We start from the raw sequence: 24,319 nt of genomic DNA on the forward strand, positions 1-24,319 counted from the left end.
TCAAAGACTGTTGGGAGCCACTGTTTGCGTGCTGATGGAGTACTCAAGATATGTATGTCTATTTTATCCACGCAATAAGCAATTAAATTCCCTTACTAGTGTGTTTCAATCACATTGGTAGAAAATAATACTTTGAAACATAGGTTGTGAGGCTGTCATGGGCTTTTGTCTCATCCTTTAACTTTTTGGTTTCCTATCAACCCTATTTGGGGTTTCTGTGCTTGAATCTACCTGGCCCTGCTCATATACTGAGTTCTGTTTCTTCCCTTTGAGTCAAGAAATTGGAATGTACAGGAAAAAAGGAAAAGAAAAGAACAGAAAAGAAAAGAAAAGAAAAGAAAAGAAAAGAAAAGAAAAGAAAAGAAAAGATCAGCTTCACAGAAAAAGCAAGTGGGGAATACTGGGTATTCTCAGAATACTGCACCCAAAATCTCAGAGCATGTTCTTACCAAGCAATGAAATCCTCAAATGGAATAGGTTTATTTCAGAGCACAAGACCTATATGTTAATGTGTTCTTTGTTTAGTTTATTTGGTTTTGCATTGCTTGTTTTTTAAATAATTTTTTTCTAGACAGGATATTTTTAGGTAGTATGTGCTGAAGTTCTCTGTATAAAGTGAGCCTCCAATTTAGTGATCTTCTTGCTACTTCCTCAACATTTCAGGGACTAAAAATGCCTGCCACTCATTGGGCTGCGTGGGGAACGCATTTAATCCCAGCATTTGGGAGGCAGAGGCAAGGGGATCGACAAAGCGAACTCCCGTCAAGGAAAAAAAAATGCTTACCACCATGTCTGTCATATTTGTTTGGTTTGAATCAGGGTCACTACAAAACTCTGCCTCCCTTAAAAATACTGGCAGTAGTTCTTTCGCCTGACTTTTTCTAAAATGTTTAGCACTTAACGGTGACAGAGCGGCTGACGTACAGTTCGCCTATCAGGGACCATATTACTAAAAGAAAAAACTGTCCAATGAGGAGCGTGGATAGTCAGAGCTTGAGTCCAGGAAGCATTTTTTTTTTTTTTTTTTTTTTTTTTTTTTTTTTTTTTTTTAACGCTTTGCTTAATATACGGGATCCTTGGGAGACCTGTTTTGGGTGACCTTATTTTCTGCTGAGTGCAGTCCTCTTTGGGAGGACACCTGGCCACGTCAGATGCACGGAATGGTGAGTGCGCTTTGGGCTGTTGGAATCCTGGGGGCGGGTGTGGGACTCTAGCTGCTTTGGAGTTAAGTGACCTGGAGTTTCCCTGGTGCCATGCAGTCCAGTGGAAGGCGGAGCCTGGCTCAGCAATGCCTGTGCCCACCTGTGCGTGCAGTGTGCACCCCGCAGGCAGCCTAGAGCCTCGCGTCCCAAGCACTTCTGTCTGGGTGAAGTTGCTCCATCGCAATCACAGCACTCTTACAGAGAACCTGCGCCTACACAGATTTTGCAGCGCGGGCGGTTGGTGATGCTGTGTCCAGACTGCGCTGTGTAGGGACCTGCTTGGTCCTTGCAGTTTCCCTTCTCTTGTGCTTCTGTTTGGGCTGATTTACGTTTTGTTTGTTTGTCTGTTCTTTCGGTTGTTTGTTTTTTTTGTTTGTTTGTTTGTTTTTGTTTTTTGCACGATATCTCCTTGGATATCCCTTTCCTCTCTCATCTGGTCTTCCCTTTCCTCTCTCATCTGGTCTTCCCTTTCCTCTCTCATCTGGTCTCCCTTAAATTGTTTCCCATGCTTTTTGCTATTAGAGAAGTTTCCCACCAAATCGCCTTAACACCTATCTCATCCTGTATGGTGTTTGCCCTTTTCTTCCATTTTTTCAAATGATAACTGTGAGAATTTTTAATTGTCCTCCTACCTGCAGATGGCCAGAATTACCAGTTTGAAGAGAGAGATTTCAATTTGCTTCATTTTTGTTTTGCAGTGATCTTTTAAGAATTTTGGAATTTTGAAACGTTTTCTCCAACTTTACAGAAAAGGCCAGTGAAGCTCGGAAAGAGCTTTATGGAATTGGCATTGTATGTTTGCTGTACGCTGCTTTAAACAAAAGGGATTGCGAGTGTCAATTAATTTTCTTTTTTATCTTTTTTCTTTTTTTGGTTTTTCAAGACAGGGTTTCTCTGTAGCTTTGGAGCCTGTCCAGGAACAAGCTCTTGTAGACCAGGCTGGCCTCGAACTCACAGAGATTCGCCTGTCCCTGCCTCCCTAGTCCCTAGGATTAAAGGCGTGCGCCACTACTACCCCACCTAACGAGTGTCAATTTTCTAACAAGTTATTTCCATGTTTTCAGTCCTTGGGAAAAAATTAATATTTCATCCCTTTCCCTTTGCCTCTGGATAGTTGGTTTATGTAGGTAGTGTAATTTCTGACCATTTGGGAAGCTTCAGAATATTCATCTGAGAGAAAAACAAGTGAGCTTTCTACCTAGTAGAGAAAATGTTTTTTGTTTGAACATTGGCTTGAGTGTGGGATACACTTGTAATATATTTATTATGTGTAGTTATTTTGATACTCAGTTAATTTGTAATTAATATTTTTCTTTTTTTCTTTCGGAGGCGGGGTTTCTCCATCACTGCCTGGCTATTAGGATCTGTTTTGTTTTGTTTTGTTTTTGGCAGTAGGGTTTTTCTTACTGTAGCCCTGGATCTCCTTGTGTTGACTAGCCTAACCTTGAACTCAGAGATCGCCCTTCTCTGCTTCATGCATTCTGAGATGAAAGTCTTGCATCACCATGCCTTACTTTGTGGGCTCTGGTTACCTGACTCAGTGTAATTACATTTCCATTATCACCCATCTGCTGGGAATTTCATTTCAGTTTTCTTCATTGCTGAGTGGAAATCATTATATTTATGTGCCGCATCTCCATTATCCAGACATCACCTGATGAAGATCCACGCTGATTCCTTTTTCACCAACTGGGACTAGAGCATCAATCACCATGCGTGTGCATGTATCTGTTGTAGTGTGCGGACTCTTTTCAGGAGAAGCCCAGAGAGGTTTGTCTTGGTGAGATGCTATTTCTATTTCTTACTTTTGAGGCAGGCACACGTTGATTTGCTTGTTAATTCCAGCATGTTAAACTCTCACTAATGGTGAGTATGTATTCACTTTTGCACACATCCTCAATAGGGTTTGAGGTCTTTGGGGTTGCAGGGCAAGCTTTTCACCTGCTTAACTGTTTTTTAGCTCTGTGGACATCTGTTTTGTTGTTTTGTTATTAAAAAGCCGAGCAAAACTTTTAAATATAGTTTTATTCCTTGGAATGTCCTACATATAAGTGATATATGTTAATCATAGTTAGCCTGTACACCCTAAGAATACTTGAATCTTAATTTTGTGTGTTTTTGTTTTTATTGTCTGCCTTTATTTGTTCCTTTCTTCCTTTCCCTTCCTTCTTTTCTTCCTTTCTTCCTTCCTCTCTCTTTACCTCCCTCACTTCCTTCCTTCTTTCCTCTTTTTCTTTGTTTTCTATAACTCATGGGTTCGCTTAGTGCTGTCCAAGTGTGTGTGGCCATCCACAGGGAATGGACAACCTACTAGTGGTCACATTCCAGAAGAAAAATAGCTCTGCACACACACACACACACACACACACACACACACACACACACACACACACCCCAAGTCACCAGTTGCTGATACCTACTTAGCTGGGGTTGGCTTCTTGAAGACCAATCCCATTCTGCTCAGTGTTTTGACTGACGTGATCTAAAGTGCTGGATTTTGAGTTCGATAAATGCATTTTAGAATACTGTGAAATTGAGCTGCTTCTCAATAAGGGTATTCTCTTTCCCCCTGTGTCTTTTATCCATTGATCGTCTAGAAAACTGCAATGTTCTTATTTGTCTTAGGCAGTTATTAAATTATGTAAATTATGTAGTATCAAATCGACTAGAAATCAGTTGTTTCTAACTAAATAAAGTTGTCTATGCTCTTAAGTATTAAGCTAACAATAATTAATATTTCTAAGATAAATTTTAACTCATAAAAAGTAAGACTCCTCTTTAATGACAGGTTTTTCCAAGTTCTGGTCTTGTCCAATTTAAATTAACAGGAAAAAACTAATTTAAATAGAAAGCTGATGTCTGTTCTGTGTACTTAAACCTTAATAATTATGAGATTAGGCTCTATCCATGTCTTTGACATCAAGGTGTTCTACTCAGATTATAACCATGTTTTCTAAAAGACAGGCTTTCGATTCAGGATGGGTAATGCTAATAAAATATGAACTAAGATCTAAACAATAGCCTAAGCTACAACTGAAAAATATTACAATATCTTTGTCTTTAAAATGATCTTGAAGATACGTGTGTATATGTAGTGTTTTCTTGTACTTGTGTTTTTATATAATTTCCATTCTACAATTCAGCTTATAATTAAGTGATCTTTAAATTAAAACTTCCAGGTTGGCCTAAATTTCTTTTAGTTCACAGTATAATTAAAGCTTCCTTTTTATTGTAGTTAGATAAAACATTAGTCAATATGTTATTAAGTTAGTCATAATCTCAGATCTGAGGCTATAAGAAGTCTAAGATGTTCTTGTTTCTTTTAAGACATAGTAACTTGTATGACAAAATTTCATTATTGTCAACAAGGCCCTCACCTCAGAGCTGATCCTTTAGTCTCCGTGATTCCTAAAATGTAAAGATTGAGCAAATGACTCATCCCTGTGATCTCAGACTTTCTTAAGTAGTTAATATCCTTAAAACATAAACCCCAGGCAGTACATTTCTTCAAAATAATTGCTTATAGTTTCCAGTAGATACGTCATATCTCTAATTAAAAATCAAGTCTTAAGTTTATTTAAAATCATTCACTGTCAAGGTTTAGTAAAGTATACAGCAGTTAAATTTTATTTTCATTAAAAATCATTAGAAAATGGATAAGTTGAAGCTTGAGATGTAAAAAACCACAAATGTGTTCACCTCATTCCACACCCTTGTGTTTGCATAGCAGGCCCATTTCTGTTCTGTGTCTGCACAGACCTAGGGATTCCCTCAATCCCATTATTCCTCTACCCTTATCCCTTTTAAGGATATCAATCAACTGTATTGAGTTTGGAATTAGGATCTTAAATCAGGAATATCCAGGTTTTCTGTTTCTCTAGACAGTCAGAGGTGCTGTTACTTCCCTGTTTCAAATGTCCACTGAGGTGCAAGGATATTCATGAAGCTTCATCACTGCCACTGGGGTTGAATTCTATGTAGAAGCTGAGCTGTGTTGTGGTGGAAAGAGACCAGAGTCTGATCTCAGCAGACAACACTGGTCATGAGCACAGACAGCAAATGACACTGATTTTCCTGCTATGCACTGGGAGCAAACTGTCTGGGACCCTTCATAGGACATGGGAAGGGACATGGGAATGAGGAAGTTGATGCAGCTTCCTGGGTTGTGTTTGTATGTAGTCCTTCCCTCCTGAAATCATTTGCGCAAGAGAGACGAACGACTCAGCAGACATTTTCCTCTTCTGAAATTAATATTGCTTTAATTAAAATAATGCTTAAGGAAAATTAAGCAAAACCTAGTTTCTTGCAATAAAGGTGTTATACATAAAAGCTTACAAACTATCATTACAAATTTCAATTTAAAGGTCAGTTACTCGTGAGTGCTGTGTGTGTGTGTGTGTGTGTGTGTGTGTGTGTACACACCGGTTAGCAGGCAGTGACAGAACAGTAGAATATATGACCCAACTTTATTTCTTCTACAGGAAAAATAGCTCCATAGTAGGGATTGTGTAGAACAGTTGTGAGACCATGATTGAAGGGAAGAAAAGTATTAGGTGTTGCTAATCATAGTGGCTCATGATTGAAATCCTAGCACCTGCAAAAGTGGTGTAAAGAGTAAAGAAACGAGGAACTATTCTTAGAATAACAGAGGTTACGCTAGTGTTAGATAAACCAGAGTATTGAGACAGCTCCTATTTTTTTTAAATAATGTACTTATACCCCACTAAGTCTAATTATTGCAGCCCTTATTTACAGTGTGCTCGGGGCCACATTCCTAAAGAACAGTGACTCTCCCTTCCCTAGAATCCATCAACCAAAACTAGCATCTTAGTAAGGGCTGGGGCTTCAAAGTCCACCTCCGTGCATTGCTGGAGCTTTTCACAGCCAGGATCACATGGAGATCTGATGAGTGTGGCCACAGCAGTTGTGAATTCAGGTGTGCAACAGCTGTGTCACATGCAGAACCCAGCATTTCACACTTCTGCTCCCCCTTTTGCAATGTTTTCTGAGCTTTCAGGGTTAGGGGTCAGATAGAATTATCACGTCTATGCTGAGTAGTCATGGTTGCTTGTTTTTACAATTTATTGTTTTTTTAATATTATTTATTTATTTATTATGTATACAATATTCTGTCTGTGTGTATGTCTGTAGGCCAGAAGAGGGCACCAGACCCTATTACAGATGGTTGTGAGCCACCATGTGGTTGCCGGGAATTGAACTCAGAACCTTTGGAAGAACAGGCAATGCTCTTAACCACTGAGCCATCTCTCCAGCCCCTTGTTTTTACAATTTAAATTGCAATGCATCTCTGTATAAACTACCATTACTACAATAAAAAGCTTCTCTGAGCCAGGTTGTTAGCAGCAGAAATCTATGGATGGATCACAAATATTTAGAAGGCAGTGTGTCAACACAACCACTTAGAAAAACAGTAGGTTCTCTCTGAGAACTTATGACTTCCGTAGCCATGGGTTTTAACTCTGTTAAAGTACCAGGTATGTTTTCCCTTCTGTGGAACAGGCCTGAAATTAACTGGCAATAGTTGCTTAGCTTCATCAATATTCTTTCCTATTGGCATATCTTGTCTGGCATCTATTTTGTAGCATTCCGGTTTACCTCAGGATACCCTGGTTTCATAGTATATTTCAACACTATGACCGATGGGCAACTGGGACTTTCCTGGTCAGCTCGTGGTTGATTTCTCTGTGTCGTGCAATCCACAAGTGTTGTGTCTTTAGCAGTAGGATTTTATCATTTTCCTTTTCTGGGCTACCAACAGCAATAACAATAGGCTATATCGTTTTGTGCCTTGGAACCCTCTCTGACCAGTGACGTGTGCCTGACACTGACATTTTATTTAGTCACTCGTGGATTTTGGGACCAGCTTTTTCTCTAATGTGTGGTGATAGTGGCTTGCTCAGAGCTTTGTGGGTTTGTGGTTAGACTGCTCTCCTATATGCAGAATTCAAAATCTGGTCTACACAGAAAGACAGAGTTCCAGGAGAGCCAGGACTTCATAGTGATGCTCTGCTCTTCCCCCATAAAGGTATTTTTAAGTAGCTTACAAGCTAGTGGTGTTTCAGACGGCTTTTAAAATACATATGTAGCTTTCTTTAACCCACTTCCTAACCCTACTTTCCTCTATTCTGCTTTCATCCATATTTAAACCTTCGGCCTCCAGTATTTCCTCCTTGTTCATTCACATCACATAATCAGTACTATCCCCACTGGCTATATGCCTATATATTTATCCTGTTTTGCAAGATTCTACTGAAGTCACCTCCTACTGAAAAGTTTCTGGACAACAAAGAAAAGGAACTCAGAGGAGAGGCATTTCACAGAAAATCTTTGTAAGGTATACATATGTCAGAGGATTTGTGGCTGGAATATATATCAAATTAAAAATAAGGCAACTAAATATCAGGAACTCAAACAGCATAGTTAAAAGAAAAAATGGACCACGAACTGGAGAGACGGCTCAGTGTTTGACAGCACTGGTTGTTCTTTCAGAGAACCCAGGTTCAGTTCCCAGCACCCAATGGCAGCTCACAACTGTTTGTAACTCTATTCCAGGGGATCTGACACACTCACACCAATGCACATAAAATAAGTTATTAAAAAAAGTGGACCACATAATATAGGTGTAGAGAGAGTGAACAACCTTGTCTTGTTTTGGGTTGTAGAATTGTCTTTCTTTCATCTAAGTTGTTGCTCCTGGGATCACTGTAAACTGCCTTTATTATGTTGAGCATGCCCCTTGAATCTCTAATTTCTCCTGGATTTTTATCATGAAGTGTAGTAGCAGGCCGCCCAGACTCTTGAAATAATCACACAGCAACTGTATTAATTAAATCACTGCTTGGCCCATTAGCTCTAGCTTCTTACTGGCTAACTCTTACATATTAATTTAACCCATTTCTATTAATCTGTGTATTGCTATGAGGCTGTGGTTTACCGGGTAAAGTTCTGGCATCTTTATTCAGCAGGATTACATGGCTTCTCCCTACTCTGCCTTTTCCCAGCATTCAGTTTAGTTTTCCCCACCTAGCTCTGTTCTGTCCTGCTCTGCTATAGGCTCAAAGCCGTTTCTTTATTCATTAACCAATAAAAGCAACACATAGACAGAAGGACCTCAATGAAGAGTTGTTGGATTTTGTCAGATATTTCTTGAATACCTTTTCATTTTTAATTGTGTTAATATGGTTCTTCTCTGTGCTGTTTAGTTAATTTGGACAAGGGTCTGCCAATCTCATTTTTTTTTCAGTGACAAAACTTTATTTTACTGATGTTTGTATTGTTTGTTAGTTGTATTTTATTGATTTCAGCCCTGAGTTTGATTACATATTATCTTCTACTCATTTTGAGTGTGATTTCTTCTTGATATTCCAAGTGTGTTGTTAAGTTATTCTTGAGATCTGTTTGATTTTTTTTGTATGTAGGCAATTTGTGTGATGAATGTGCATCTTAGAAATGTCATCATTGCCTTCCCTAAGTTTGTGCATTTTGTGTATTCATGCAATTCTAGAGGGTCTTTCATTTATGAATTCTGTCTTGACATATTTTTATTAGTGTAAATTGTATAATTTTATCCATATAATTGTTTATTCTGTAGTTAGTTGTTCACATCCCATGGAGTAAAGTTTTCTGTGGTTTCTCTTGTTGATACTCAGTTTCACTTCATGATGCTTAGATAAAATGCAGGATTGTATTTCAGTTTTGTTGTTTCTCAGTAGACTTGCTCTGTGCCTAAATATGTAATCATTTTGCAGAGTTCCATGGGGTCTCGAATATAAGGTATATTCTTTTGAATTTGGGTGAGATGTTTTGTATTTCTTTAGTTCATTTAGTTTATACTGTGACTTAGATCCAGCATTTCTCTGCTTAGCTTTATGTGGATGATCTGTGTATTGCTGGGAGTGGAATAGTAAGTCTCTCACTATTATTGTGTGAGCGTCAATAGGTCAATTAAGCTGTAGCAGTGTTTGTGTTTCTGTTTGCTTGTTTAAACAAACTTAGAAGCCCTTGTTTTTGGGAAATAGATGTTAAGAATAGAAATGTCCTTTGAATATATGGTGTCTTTTCCTGTATCTTCTGATTAGTTTTAGTTTGAAGTCTATTTTGTCAGATATTAAAATGGCTACACTGAAGGGCTGGAGAGATGGCTCAGAGGTTAAGAGTGTTGCCTGCTCTTCCAAAGGTCCTGAGTTCAATTCCCAGCAACCACATGGTGGCTCACAACCATCTGTAATGGGGTCTGGTGCCCTCTTCTGGCCTGCAGGCATACACACAGACAGAATATTGTATACATAATAAATAAATAAATAAATAAATATTAAAAAATAAAATAAAATGGCTACATTGGCTTACTTTTGGATCCATTTTCTTGGAATAATCTGTTCTATCACTTTTCCTGGAGGTGATGTCTATCCTTGATGTTGAAGTGCATTTCCTGGAAGCAGCATACAGACCCTGTTTCCACATCCATCCTGTTAGTTTGTGTGTTTTTATTCGGGGAATTCAGACCATTGATATCAACCAGCAGTGTTTGTTGATTTATTTATTTATCATGTATGCAGTGTTTCTCCTGCGTGTATACCTGCATGCCAGAAGAGGGCACCAAACCTCATTACAGATGCGAGCCACTATGTGGTTGCTGAGAATTGAACTCAGGACCTCTGGAAGAGCAACCAGTGCTCTTAACCTCTGAGCCATCTCCCCAGCCCTGTTAATTCTTTTTAATTTGTTTTTGTTGTTCTTTCAATGATACTGGTAGTTTTGGGGTGTGTGTGTGTGTGTGTGTGTGTGTGTGTGCGCGCGCGCGCACATTATTGCTAAAATTGGCCAAAAACACTCCCTCTCATATGAAGAGCATCTATGATGGTCATGTTTTGAGACCCAATTTGATAGACACCTAAAGAAAGTATTGGTGAATTTTACTGTTTATTTCTGTTAAAATCTTAACGAGAATAAGGGATGGAGAGATGGGTCAGCAGTTAAGAGCACAGATTTCTTTTCCAGAGAGCCATGTTTGATTCTCAGAATCCACTCACACAGTCTATGACTCCACTTTCAGGGAATGTAATGTCTTCTGGCTTCCCTTGACACCAAACACATATGAAGTACACTGAGGTACCTGCAATAAGAAAAAAAATTCATACACATGAAATGAAATAAGTCTTAATGTTCATGTGAGTGACATTATTTGTCTAATGACTATTGTGGTGTTGAAGGAGTTATTCATGGTCCTGGAAGCAATACTAGCCAGAATGAGGTTCCAAGGTTAAGTGACTTAGTATCTTTGTATCATCACTAAAGAATGGCCATTGTGAATTTTTATTTTATTTTACTTTTAGCAGTCTGTGAGATCCTGAGGTTTGGGTGTAATTTAGTGACTGGAGGTTTTCTTTATGACCTTGGGCAAAGAAAACCTTTTCTGAAATTTAAGAGATGCTTTTCATAACTCAGAATCCAATTGGAATACTCCTGCCATGTATGTCTATTTTGTCCATGCAGTGAGTAATTGTATTCCCTCGTTGGTGTGTTTTAAGTATATTGGCAGAGAATGAATATATTGAAAATGAAATGAAAGACCTCATCTCTAATATCTGAGGTTCCCTATCAAGCCCTATATATTGTTGCTGTGTTGGAATGTACTTGGAGCTTTATATTTTGTTTTCTTTTTCTTAGAAAAGGGTATTCTCCTGAGCACCTGTTTTGGGTGACTTTGTGTTCTGCTGACTTCTGGCATCCTCAGGTGGACACCTAGATATATCAGATGCACAGAATGGTGAGTGTGCCCTGAGCTTCTGGAATCCGGGGATGGGGGCAGGTGAATGAAAAATAGAAGAGAATATGACTGCTCCCATATATGGTAGAGGAGATGGTGTGTGTGTGTGTGTGTGAGAGAGAGAGAGAGAGAGAGAGAGAGAGAGAGAGAGAGAGAGAGAGAGAGCGCAGCCAGGGGCATCTGGAGTGATCCAGAATTAACTAGGTCATGTTAGGAGAGAGAGTAGGGAAAGCAAGAAACAAATAGAAGAGAGGAAGGAGATCAGGGTATCAGGTGGCCAAGAGGCAGAGAGGCCAAGATACCAGAGTAGCCCAAATGACTGAATTATAAGAATCAGAGAAGCTGGGGAAAGGAAAACCCAGCCTAATCACTGGGTTGGGTAGGAGTGAGGTATGCCAGTCCAGTCGACACTGTAACAGGTGGACTGGCAGCCAGCATTCTCTTTGATATGTTAATAGACACTTTAGCAATTTGTCCAGGGTTTGAGACCTAGCATGTGATTTGCAACACTAGCTGTTTTGGAGGCCTTTCTCGCTAGCCCCTGAAGTTTCCCCAGGTGCTATGCAGTCCAGTGGAGGTGAAGTCTGAGAGAGCAATGCTATGCCCATGTGCTCTTGAAGTGCGCACCCTGCAGGCAGCCTTGAGCCACTGTCCTTGTGAAGCTGCTTCTTTGTAATCCCTAGCACTTTTTTTTTTTGGTTTTTCGAGACAGGGTTTCTCTGTGGCTTTGGAGCCTGTCCTGGAACTAGCTCTGTAGACCAGGCTGGTCACAAACTCACAGAGATCCGCCTGCCTCTGCCTCCCGAGTGCTGGGATTAAAGGCGTGCGCCACCATCGCCCGGCTAAAGTCTTTTTTTAAAAGTTGTACGATTTGCCTTTCCAGTCTGTGCGAGTTTGAGGTATAGGTAAAGGGATCATGCAGATTCTTTTTTTTTTTTTTCCGAGACAGGGTTTCTCCGTAGCTTTTTGGTTCCTGTCCTGGAACTAGCTCTTGTAGACCAGGCTGGCCTCGAACTCACAGAGATCCGCCTGCCTCTGCCTCCCGAGTGCTGGGATTAAAGGCGTGCGCCACCATCGCCCGGCATCCCTAGCTCTTTTAACTGAGTCTTTGGATGAACTTGTCTGAATATAGATCTTGCTGGGCCTCTGGGTTGGTGATGCTGAGTCTAAATTGTGCTGCATAGTTGACTTCAGTGTGCTTTATATTTATAATGTATTTATTACACTTTTGTTTGCATTTACATTGATTTTTCTTTTAATTTATGTGTAATATTTATTGTCATTTCTCTATTTCATTTTGCTTTTGGTGACAGGGTTTCCCTCTATAACACAGGAACTCCTGGTACACACTAGACTAGCCTTGAACTCATACATCCTCCTCCTCTGCCTCATATATTCTGGGATGACAGGCTTATACCTCCTTGCTGGATTATCCTTTTTTTTTAATGCAGGGATACTTGTGTAACAGAAGACTGGGCTGGAAATCACTTTATAACTAAACCTTGATACTCCAAACTCTTTCTCCCATTCCCATGCTTGTTTTCTCTTCTTCAGTCCTATATCCACCACACTATCTACACATCCCACGCATTCTGCTACCCCCACAGATCTCATGAAATGTTTCTTTTCCGTGGTCTCTATAGATACTCATCCAGTTTTGAAACATGGGTAACAGATCAGACATAGAACCATATAAAGGAAATACAGACAGCATTTAACTTTGCGTGCATAGGTTACATGGTTTGTTATAATTACATTTCCAGTTACATCCCTTTCCCTGCAAATTCCATTTTGGTTTTCTTTTCTGCTGAGTGGGATTCTGATGTGTACCTGTGCCTTTAGCTGGTCTTTCTTTGGAGCACCAGCTCCCAAGTTATGACACAGAGACTTATTAATTATGAACGCTTGGCATTAGCTTAGGTTTGTTCCCAACTAGCTCTTAAAATTAATCTGTTTATATTAATTACATTCTGCCATGTGGCTCATTACCTTTCCTCAGTATGTATGTCTGACTTCCTCTGCATCTGATTGGTGAATGCCCCGCCCCTCAGATTCTTCCCAGAGTTCCTGTCTCTGCCCGAAAGTTTGACCTATCTTCTGCCTAGCTATTTGCCATTCAGTTCTTTATTAAACCAATCTGAAGTGCCTTAGGCAGGTAAGGAAGAACAGAGAGACACATCTTCACATATTGTGTGATCAGATACCCCCAATACTTCCCCTTTTTGTTTAAAATAAAAAAGGAGAGGTTTTAACTCTCAGTTAAACTGTATACTATACAGGTAAGAATTACATTCATAATATCCAGTTTATTTTTATTTGACAACTTTAGAAAAAGTACTCTATTATCTATCTATCTTGGTGAGTCCAAACTTTTGTATCTAAACCACTTTCTACCATAACTTGTATTAGTAACCTAAAATATCTTTTTAGACCTAAAAACATTTTCTTAGATAAACAACTCAAGCTTTTATGTCTCTTAACCTTTATGAACTGTGCTTCCCTTTTGTGAGTTTCTTTTCTGATTGGTAATGAGGAAAACAGTAAAACTGTAACTATCTAGTCTTTAACCCTATCAGTGACCAGGGAAGGCTAAACTATTTCCTGAGTAAACAAGAAGGGCAGAAAAAGCAACTTCCAAAACCATAGAAATGACAGACACAGCTGGCTTCACCCAAGTTTCCTCTGCAATCATGGGGCATCCATCTTTAGCCTGTAGACTTACACAATCTGAATTTTGAGGAACTATCCTACCTTGTCTTGGCAAGGCTTAGCAGTAGACTTTCATTGTGTTCTGCTTGTCCAGTTTAGACAGCATACTGTCAGTAATCGAGGCAGGGAAAATTTCTTGCCTAGTGGCTAGCTTTGTCATGTTGAAAGCAAACTCCATATGGGTTTCTTTAATGTCCACCATCTTCACCGAAATATATTGGTACTGCCAGGAGCATACATATCTCACTATCATGAAAAGCCCTATGTTTTTAAAACATCTTAAATGCCATATTATGTAGATCTCTGAAGTGTTTGAAGACCACCTATCTATCTAAAATATATCTCTGCTTAACCCTGAAAACATACCTAACATGACTAAATGTTTGATTGTTATAGATGAATAACTATTAACCTGCATTTCTTTTTTTTTTTTCTTTTTTGGTTTTTTTTCGAGACAGGGTTTCTCTGTAGCTTTGGAGCCTGTTCTGGAACTAACTCTTGTAGACCAGGCTGGCCTCGAACTCACAGAGATCCACCTGCCTCTGCCTCCCGAGTGCTGGGATTAAAGGCGTGCGCCACCACCGCCTGACTAACCTGCATTTCTTAATAATCCTAAACAGTTTGTAATAATAGCTTTCAAGGACTTTATACTTTACGTTACTGTAACATGAAGGGGCCTGCTTGTTGGCGTTTATGTCCTGCCCAGTTCCCCACAGCCGGCAAGCCCCAAAGAAAATCACACAGAGATCTCAATAAGTTATAATACTGATTGGCCCATTAGCTCAGGCTACTTATTAGCTCTTGTAGCTTATATTAACCCATTATTCTTATCTGTTTTTAGCCACATAGCTCAGTACCTTTCTCAGCAGGGTAGTTCACATCTTGCTTCTTCAGTGGTCTGGGCCGAACTGCGGAGGGAGCTTCCTGCTTCCCAGAATACTCCTATTCTCATCGCCCGCCTCTACTTCCTGTGTGGTTGACCTGCCTATACTTCCTGCCTGGCAAATCAACTTTTATTTAAAATATGATTGACAGAATACAGACAATTCTCCCACACCACATTACATTTCAAAATGAGCTGCATACTACAATACCTTAAAGAAGAGTAGAAACATATGTACAGTATATTATAACAAAAAAACCTTAAATTTGTATAGATATACTGAAATCCATACCAGTGTAAAATATTTGAGACTAGTAGTTTCTTTTAAGCATAAAAGTAGACTCAATAATCTACCCTTTTATTCTGTCATTCCTATATTCCCTGCCTCCTTATTTTTTCACTAGATAGGAGAGAAAGAAGGATGGATGAAAGAAAGAAGAAAAGAAAGAAAGAAAGAAATTAATTTCTTAATCTTACCTCCATTGTTTAGTTTCCTCCCTGACTATAACTGATAACAGCTTGTAATGACAAGCGTCCGTAACCCACCAAAAGACCAATACCCACTAATTTCACCTCTTGGGGATGTGTCATGTTCTTAAAATTATTTCCTGTAATTTGGCAGCAATGGTATCTTTAGGTGAACCTGAGAAAAATGGATAATAGTTAAGTCCTAGCTATACACAGCATGCAAAAAGATTCTATGTTTGAACCAACAGGATTACATTTGGTAAGCCTTGTTAACTGAGCATGCATTTCCCATAGTCATCTGAGTTTAGTACTGTTGGAGGGAGGTTGCTTGTGGTTCCCGGCTGCCCGGCTAGCTTACACCCGAAATAATCACATAGAAACTATATTAATTAAATAACTGTTTGGCCCATTCACTCTAGCTTCTTACTGGCTAACTCTTATATTAATTCAACCCATTTCTATTAATCTGTACATGGCCACGTGACAGTGTCTTACCTGCAAAGATTTGGCATGTCTGACTCTGGTGGCTCCATGGCATCCCTCTCTGACTCTGCCTTCTTCCTCCCAGCATTCTGTTTAGTTTTCCCCACCTAGCTGTTTCCCTATAGCTCTGATATAGGCCCAAAGCAGTTCCTTTATTCACCAATGAATGCAGCACATAGACAGAAAGACCTCCTACATCATAGAACTGTGCAGGCCCACTTATTTAGAAGAGGAAGTTGTGAAAACATTAAAAGAAAAATTCTTCTTGAGCATTCCCCAGAGAACAGTTTGCTCTATTGCACATACACCTCAAACTACTTCATTTCAAATCAGCTTATTTCACATTATCCTATGTTTTCCAAAGGTATTTGAAGGCAATGAGGAGTTACTGAGGCATAACTAAAAGAAGTAACTTGTTGCTATTTTAAAAGCAGACATAGACACAGCACACCAAAGATAATTCTTCTGTGAAGGATACCCACAGATCCCTAAGTTCATTGTTCAGAGAGGACTGTGTGAAGAGACCATGCCAATGGAGTTCCATGTGCTCAGCTGTCTGCTCTACACTTGTCCCAATGACTATTAATCTTGTTATCTCTGATAGCAGTTCTCCTTGTTGAAAATTTTACTTGCTTGTATTCTTTTCTTCTACCAAGGACTTGACAATCTTTGCTTTCAAGTTCATTTCAAACTCTCTGATGTACAGAAGAATGAAGTTATATTCTTGAATTCAATAACACAGGAACGGCTCTTCCTCTAGTTCCTGACTAAATCCTCACTTCCCACTGAACCTTGCTGACACCTGTCTCTGCTGTAGGCATTTATTTTTAGCAGTTTTGTCCTCTAAGTGTCTCCCTGACTGATTCGTTCAGTTCTGCATTTTGTGTGTTCTCAGGTTGTTTTGTTTTTGTCTAAAGAGAATTTTCTTGCCAGTTCTTCCATGTTCCTTCCACAACAAGTTCTAATGCCAACAGAGGACCTGTTAGTTTTACTTACAACAAGGGTTCAAGTTTTTAAAAAATCTGCTTCTTGTATTGGGCTTCTCATCCAGTTGTCATAAATGACTCTGGGTAATGTGGCTTAAAGCAGAACTGAAGGTACAGTCCATTAAAGGCACAACAGTGGAGGGGCTGGTCACATCACACACCATCACAAACAGTGTAGTTGTGTAGTTTCTCAGCTCGCTCCTTCCACTGATGTAATCCCTATATAGTTCACAAAGGGCTTCATCTCAAGGGTGTGTCTGTGTGTATGTGTGCCTTGCCCCATAGGCTCATGTATTTGAAACCTTAGTTCTTAGTGAAACTCATTGAAAACTATTAGGAAATTTTGTCTCAGTTAGGAGGTATGTCACTGGGGGTGTTCTTTGAGGTTTAAAAGCTCATTTCTGGCATTCTGTCTGTCTTTTTGTCTGCTGCCTTTTCCAGGAGTAAAACATGCAGGCACTCTTCTAGCTCCGTGCCTGTCTGCTTCCTGTCGTTGTAATCATGGACCAACCCTCTAAAGGGTAAAGAAGTCCAGATTAGATAATGTCTTTGATAATAGCCGCCTTGATCATGGGCTCTCATCTCAGCAACAGAATCGTAACGGAGACTGTGTATCTGCCTTTCTTACAATAAGAACTCAAGATAGCATTCTACAGGTGTTTCGGAATTAACCTTTATTGACATCATCATTTAGAAGTGTCCTCAGAATCCGCAGTGCTCAGTGATTCTGTATAGCGTCAGCCCACAGTTACAGGTAACCATATAATATGTGCTCTGTTTCAGGAGTCTGTGACCTTCGAGGATGTGGCTGTGAAATTCACCTCAAGAGAGTGGGCTTTGTTGGATTCCAGTCAAAAGACACTCTACAGAGATGTGATGGGGGAGACACTTTTGAACTTTATGTCCATAGGTAAAAACACAACCTGTTCCCATTGCTTATTCAGTCAGAGAGCAACTGTTCCCAGTTTGTGTGTGTAGTGTTGTGATTTGGATCCTTGAATTGAACATGTGGTTAATTTAGCGAGCATGCCCATGTCTTAAGAGTGGGATTGTAATTTTTTTTTAATATTGAAGATGTTATAATGAATTCTTTGGGTTTAATTTTAGAAAAAGGACTAGAACAAAACATTGAAGAGAACTACAAAGATCTCTGCAGAAGTCTGAGGTAAATTATATTCAATAGGAAGCAATTTATATCTAACATTTACAAGTGAGATGATGACCAAGAACCTACTAAATGATCTATATCTGTCTAATTGTACATTGAATCTAACCCCAAATTCCTATATCAGAGCACTGAATTATCTCATTCCCTGTTTGTGTAATCTGTATCATCTACAATTTGTGAATATCACTAACGTGATAGAACATTAATCTGAAAGAGGTTTTCCAAGAGTTTGCTACACAAAATCTTCCTGTCATATTTAAACTTATTTAGAATCATTCTGTATACCTTTTTGAGGCTTTGAATAGAAAGTGCTATGTTTGTTCCCTTTCTTTTACTGTGAAAGAAAACAACTCTGAGGTGGAACTCACGTTTAGTTTACTTACCCTTCCTTGTCACAGTTCCATAATAAAGGGAAGCAGAGAGGAACTGAAGCAGCGGTAATGGAGAGATGCTGTGTACTGTGTGCTCATCCCTTATTCAGCCACCTTCCTTTAACCCCGGCCCACCTCTCTAGGTTACAACATCCATAGGAATCAGGAGATGTCTCCACAGACATATCTGTCAGTCTTCTCAGATGTGTGTACTAGCTTCTGTCAAGTTCATGGAAACTAACTAGACCCCCTTCACCTCTTGCCAACATTACACACACACACACACACACACACACACACACACACCCCACATTATTAATCTAGAACCGTTCATGGCTTGTTTCTTCCTAAATACTCTTAATCTTACAATATAAATCACACTATAACATTGGAAAACATAGGTTCTTATGAGATATCACAGGAACTGCCCCAGTAGAGCCTCTGAGGTACCTTCCATCATCCCTAAAACCACAGAAGTCAGACTTCCATCATTACTGTCAGCATTCCTGACCTCCAAGCTCCTGGGACAGCTCTTTATTCTCAGACTCAGTGACTAAGGTCATCTAACCTAAGTTTCTAGACATTTTCACAGACCTAAAAGCCACGTGGTCAGCTCTGGTAAATGAATACCCCGTGAACCTGGTAACCAACTTCTGTTTGAGAGTCCTCTTTGTTCCTGTGATAATCACCATGACCAAAGTCATCTTTGGAAGCAATGGGGTTTATTTTGACTTACACTTCCATGTTACAGTACAACAAGGAAAGGCAGGACAAGGGCTCAGAGTAGGCAGGAACCTGGAGACTGGAATGGAACTAGAGACTATGGGGGGAATATTACTTACTAGCTTGCACCTCATGGATTCCTGAGGTATCTTTCTTATAAAACTCATACCCACCTGTGCAGGGGCACACATCCCACTATCGTCTAAGCCCTCCCTCATGAGTCAGGACTGAGAAAATGCTCCCGAAGACTTGTTTACAGCCCAGTGTTTTTGAGCCATTTTCTCAATGAAGGGTCCCTATTCTCTGATGACCCTAGATGCTTCTGGTTGATTACAAACTAACCAACACAGGTTGAGGACATAGAATGCCAAGTGCCACAGTGTTCCACAACTTTATGTGAATGTCATAACTTTCTCTTAATGCTAAGACCTGTGACTGGATGTTTACTCCATTTATGTCCATTAATTATGTTAGGTGTATGCATATGTGTACGTTGTACACTTCTTATGGTAAAAAGATTTGTGGCGGTCAGAAAACACCAATAAATTCTTCAACTCTAGACTAACAGGAATTTGTGAGTTCTCCACATAAATGTTGGTCATAAAACCCTGGTCTATTGGAAGAACAAGAATTGCTCTTAACCTCCAAAACTATGTGTTTGTTTGGTTTTGGGTTTTTTTTTGTTTTGTTTTTTTTTTTTTTTTTTTTTGACACAGGGTTCCTCTTTTTTAGCCCTAGCAGTCCTGGAATTAGCACTGTAGATCAGGCTGGTACTGAACTCACAGAATTCTGTCCACCTCTGCCTCCCTAGTGCTTGATTAAAGGTGTGCACCACCACAACCACCACCACCATTCTGCTACCTCCATAGTCAACACTCTGTTTCTTTACAGATAATGGATTTCACAAATGGTTACACTGTCCTCAACATAGGAGGCATTATGCTACAACCTCTCTAATAGTAAAGTTGTAGCAGACTTCTAGTAGCCTTCAGTGTTTCCCTTTTTTTAGAGTAATTGTCTTCTCGTTTCTTGCAGAACTCAGTTGATTGAGAAAGATTGTGGATATGAATATAATATTCAGTGTGATGACAACCTTGAGCCAATTCTAAAGAATATGGTTAATGAAGACATGCCTCCTGCAATAACAGGATATGAAAGCCAGTTGCATGTAAGAAGCATCATTGGTCATTCATTCTCACCTGTATATCTCAGAAACCAATCTAAAGGGGAACAATCTCACTGTAAGGAGTCCTTTACACATCAGAAACATTGGGAAAATACCAGTCATTCGGAATCACTTCAGGTACTTGAAACTTTTCCCAGAGAGAAACCTTATAAGAATCAACAATGTAAGGAAGCCTTTAGGAATCTCCTTTCTGATCAGCCTCACAAGAGAACACAATGTGGAGATAAACTCAATGGGAAAATATTAAGGAGCTATACATGTAGTGCAGAAGATAATGGAATCCATACAGAAGTGAAATCGTTTGCTCATAACCACAGTGAAGAAGCCTTCATTGATTCCAGTGACCTTATCACCCCTGAAAAAAGTCATATTGGAGAGAAAAAATACACTTGTAAACAATGTGGGAAAACATTTAAGTATGCTTCGTGTTTTGAGAAACATAAAGTAACTCACACTGGAGAGAAGCCTTATGCGTGTAAGCAGTGTGGAAAAGCCTTCACCAGTTCTAGCTGGTGCAACACTCATGAGAGGGGTCACAACGGAGAGAAGCCTTACATGTGTAAGCACTGTGGAAAAGCCTTCAGAAGTTCCAGTTATTGCAGCATTCATGAAAGAACTCACACTGGAGAGAAACCTTACGCATGTAAGCACTGTGGCAAAACCTTTGCCATTATGAGGTCTCGTAACTGTCATGAGAAAATTCACACTGGAGAGAAGATTTATGCATGTAAACTTTGTGGAAAAAGCTTCCTTAGTCCCACTTCTTGTAGCATTCATGAAAGAATTCACACTGGAGAGAAACCTTACGCATGTAAGCATTGTGGCAAAACCTTTGCCAGTTTGACTGGGTGTATCACTCACGAAAGAAGTCACACTGGGGAGAAGCCTTACACATGTAAACACTGTGGAAAAGCTTTCAACAATTGCAGTTATCGGAACGTTCATGAAAGAATTCACACTGGAGAGAAACCTTATGCATGTAAGTACTGTGGCAAAACTTTTGTCATTTTGGGTTCTCTTATCACTCATGAAAGAAGTCACTCTGGAGAGAAGCCTTACGCATGTAAGCACTGTGGAAAAGCCTTCTCCCAAGCCAGTTATCGTAACATTCATGAAAGAATTCACACTGGAGAGCAGCCTTACGCATGTAAGCACTGTGGCAAGACCTTTGCCATTTTGAGTTCTCGTAACACTCATGAAAAACTTCATACTGGAGAGAAGCCTTATGTGTGTAAGCATTGTGGAAAAGCCTTTATCAGTTCTACTTGGTGTAGTGCTCATGAAAGGGGTCACACTGGAGAGAAACCTTATGCATGTAAGCACTGTGGCAAGACCTTTGCCATTTTGAGTTCTCGTAACTGTCATGAGAAAATTCACACTGGAGAGAAGCCTTACACATGTAAGCATTGTGGGAAAGCCTTCACCAGCTCTGGCTATCGTAACAAGCATGAAAGGGCTCACGCTGGAGAGAAACCTTAAACATGTAAACATTGTAGAGAACATTTGCCAAATTCAGTTGGTGCTGCAACTCTCATGAAAGAATTCACACTGGAGAGAAGCTTTATGCATGTAAAACCTGTGGATAATCCTTCACCAGTCCCTCTTACCATATTACTCATGAAAGAATTCACACTGGAGAGAAAGTGTTTTCATGTAAAGCATGAGGAAACTGTTCAGTCAACTTTATGATCATTCCATCAATGAAAGAATTCACTCAAGAATGAAGACTTATGCATGTAAGCATTGTGAAAAATCCTTTTTCTGCCCTAGTAATTTAACTTGTAAGAGTTGTCATATTGAACAGTTGATATATATATATATGTGTGTGTATATATGTATATATATATACATATATATGTATACACACACGTATACATATATATATATGTATACACACACATATGGTAGAAAAGCCTTCTTGGTAATTAGACTTATGTGACTAAGCATTTTCTGGTTATCATTTATGTAAACTTTTTTTTTCCCTAAAGTTTATAGTTTCTGTCAGTGTGTTGTGTTTGTGTGCCCATGCATGTGAGAACCTGGAGTCAGAAAAGGGTGTAGGATTTCCAGGAACTTGAATTAGAAGCAGTTGTGAGGTGAGTGAGCTCAGTACTAGGGTTCAAACTTCAGTACTTTGGAAGAGCAGTAAGTGCTGTAAGCTTTCCACAGTCACCGTCTCATCATCAACTACATTCATGGAAATCTTGTACTTCTTACTTCTCAGTATTCTTCAAGCAAAGATTTGGAGTTCTCTTTTTCAGTTTTTACTGATGCTTTTATTTATTTTGACAGTTTCTTGTAGTTCTATACTATTTTAGTCATAAGTAAGGAAATAGTTTTCATAATCCTTCTGCAGCCCCAATAGTTTTTGTAGAACCACAGGGGAATTGAGACAGACAAAAGTTAGAAACTGCAGGAGGTCCTCGGGATCAACATATAAAAGGCAGTGGCAGCTGAGAGAATGGGAGTTTTGATGCATAGGAGTTTTATTCACCTAAGTGAGCACTCTTACAACCCCCCAGTTAGATTTTGGAGATTGATGCTAAGTTAATGGCCCATGACATCTTCCCTTGAGCACATTTCCCTCCTTCCTGCCCCCTTTCACTGTTGAGATATGGCTTGCATTTCAGGCTGCTCCATAGCTCCCTCTTGTGTACGTACAAGTCTACACAAGATTGTGTAGATACACAGGAAAGATAAAGATACACCAGAGCCTGGAAGATTCGCCTGCAATGCAAACTCAGGTCACCTCACTTATTGTACCTTAATGCATGTGTAGATAATATTGTCCCTCTGGTGAATATAAAGGTGTTGAAATAACTTTATTTACAGCAGAAGCAATAGCAAGCATGGCGAGCTAGCAGAGTTGAATTCTTAGGTGTCTCTACCTCATCACTAGGTAAGGACCTCTTTGTCGGCTCCATCTTGAGGCTTGGGAGTTTTTCTTGTGTATGTAGACATCACTCCTATTTGGGGGCCAAAAATTTCTTCATCTCTATGGTGTGGGAGAAGAATTTCTTTCTTTTATTTTGGTTCCAAGTACATCTAAAAGTGTCTGGACATTTATCTTTTTATTTTTATTAATTTCATTCTACATTCTAACCACAGTTCTCCCTCCCACCCCTCTTCCTACCAGCCCCTTGTCGTCGTCCCCCCAGCCCAACCTCCATTCACTTCTCCCAAAGGGTAAGGCCTCCCCTGGGGAGTCAATAGAGTCTGGCACATTAAGTTGGGCAGAACCAAACCTTTCCCCCCTGCATTAAGGCTGAACATGGCCTTCCACAATAGGGAACGGGCTCCAACAAGCTAGATAGATCATGTACCAGGGATAGATCCTGGCCCCACTCCTGGGGGACCCTCACAGCAAGCTACACAACTGTCTCCCACATGCAGAGGGCTTAGTTTGGTCCCATGTAGGCTCCACAGCTGTCAATCTAGGGTTCGTGAGTTTCCACAAGGTTGGTTCTGTTGTCTCTGCAGATCTTCATGATCTTGACCTCCCTTGCTCATATATTCCCTCCTTGGCCTGGTAGTTGGTTGTGGATCTCTGCACCTGGTTCCCTCAATTACTAGGTGAAGGTTCTGTGATGACTCTTTAGATATTAATCAATCTGATCACAGGGAGAGACCAATTCAGGCACCCTCTCAACTATTGCTGGAGTCATCCTTATGGATTCCTGGGAGTTTCCCTAGTACCAGGTTTCTCCCTAACCCCATTATGGCTCTCTATATAAAAATATCTCTTTCATTGCTCTCCCACTCTTTCCCCAGATCTCGACCATCCTTCCATCATGTTCTCATCCCCCATCCTCTCCTCTTTACTGCCCCACCTCGCCCCCAGTTTACCCAGGAGATCTCACCTAATTTCCCTTCCCAGGGTGGTCCGTGCATTCCTCTTTGGTCCTCCTTGTTACCTAGCCTCTCTGCAGCTGCGGATTGCAGTCTGGCTATACTTTGCTTAACATCTAGTATCCACTTTATTTATTTATTATGTATACAATATTCTGTCTGTGTGCATGTATGCAGGCCAGAAGAGGGCACCAGACCTCTTTACAGATGGTTGTGAGCCACCATGTGGTTGCTGGGAATTGAACTCAGGACCTTTGGAAGAGCAGGCAATGCTCTTAACCTCTGAGCCATCTCTCCAGCCCCCTAGTATCCACTTTATAACTCTTGAATAATCTATTGAGTATTGCTGCCATATAATTTCATTTTTCTGTGCATTTAGTAATTGTATTCTCTTGTTGGTATTCTAATTTTCTTTTTATAAAATGGTTGAGTAGGACATGGTAAATGAAGCCTTTTATCCCGGTGCTTTGGAGGAAGAGGTAGGTGATTTGAACGCCAAGCTAG

General features: G+C 39.9%; 1 protein-coding gene across 1 annotated transcript in view; it reads left to right on the forward strand.

Moving 5' to 3' along the window:
• Window positions 1-1,058: 1,058 nt before the first annotated feature.
• LOC121432406 (zinc finger protein 2 homolog) overlaps window positions 1,059-24,319 on the forward strand; it is a 30,234-nt gene continuing 6,973 nt past the window's right edge. Inside the window, exons 1-6 of the mRNA XM_041630367.1 lie at window positions 1,059-1,163; window positions 2,850-2,982; window positions 10,890-10,989; window positions 17,302-17,428; window positions 17,626-17,683; window positions 19,816-21,702. Of these exons, the coding sequence (XP_041486301.1) occupies window positions 10,978-10,989; window positions 17,302-17,428; window positions 17,626-17,683; window positions 19,816-21,445 (1,827 nt within the window). The 5' untranslated portion in view covers window positions 1,059-1,163; window positions 2,850-2,982; window positions 10,890-10,977 and the 3' untranslated portion in view covers window positions 21,446-21,702. The remainder of the gene's footprint in view (window positions 1,164-2,849; window positions 2,983-10,889; window positions 10,990-17,301; window positions 17,429-17,625; window positions 17,684-19,815; window positions 21,703-24,319) is intronic.

The sequence above is a fragment of the Microtus oregoni genome, unplaced genomic scaffold (assembly GCF_018167655.1).
Source record: "Microtus oregoni isolate MIOR12 unplaced genomic scaffold, Mior012 000034F_ref0000314, whole genome shotgun sequence".
Taxonomy (NCBI): domain Eukaryota; kingdom Metazoa; phylum Chordata; class Mammalia; order Rodentia; family Cricetidae; genus Microtus; species Microtus oregoni.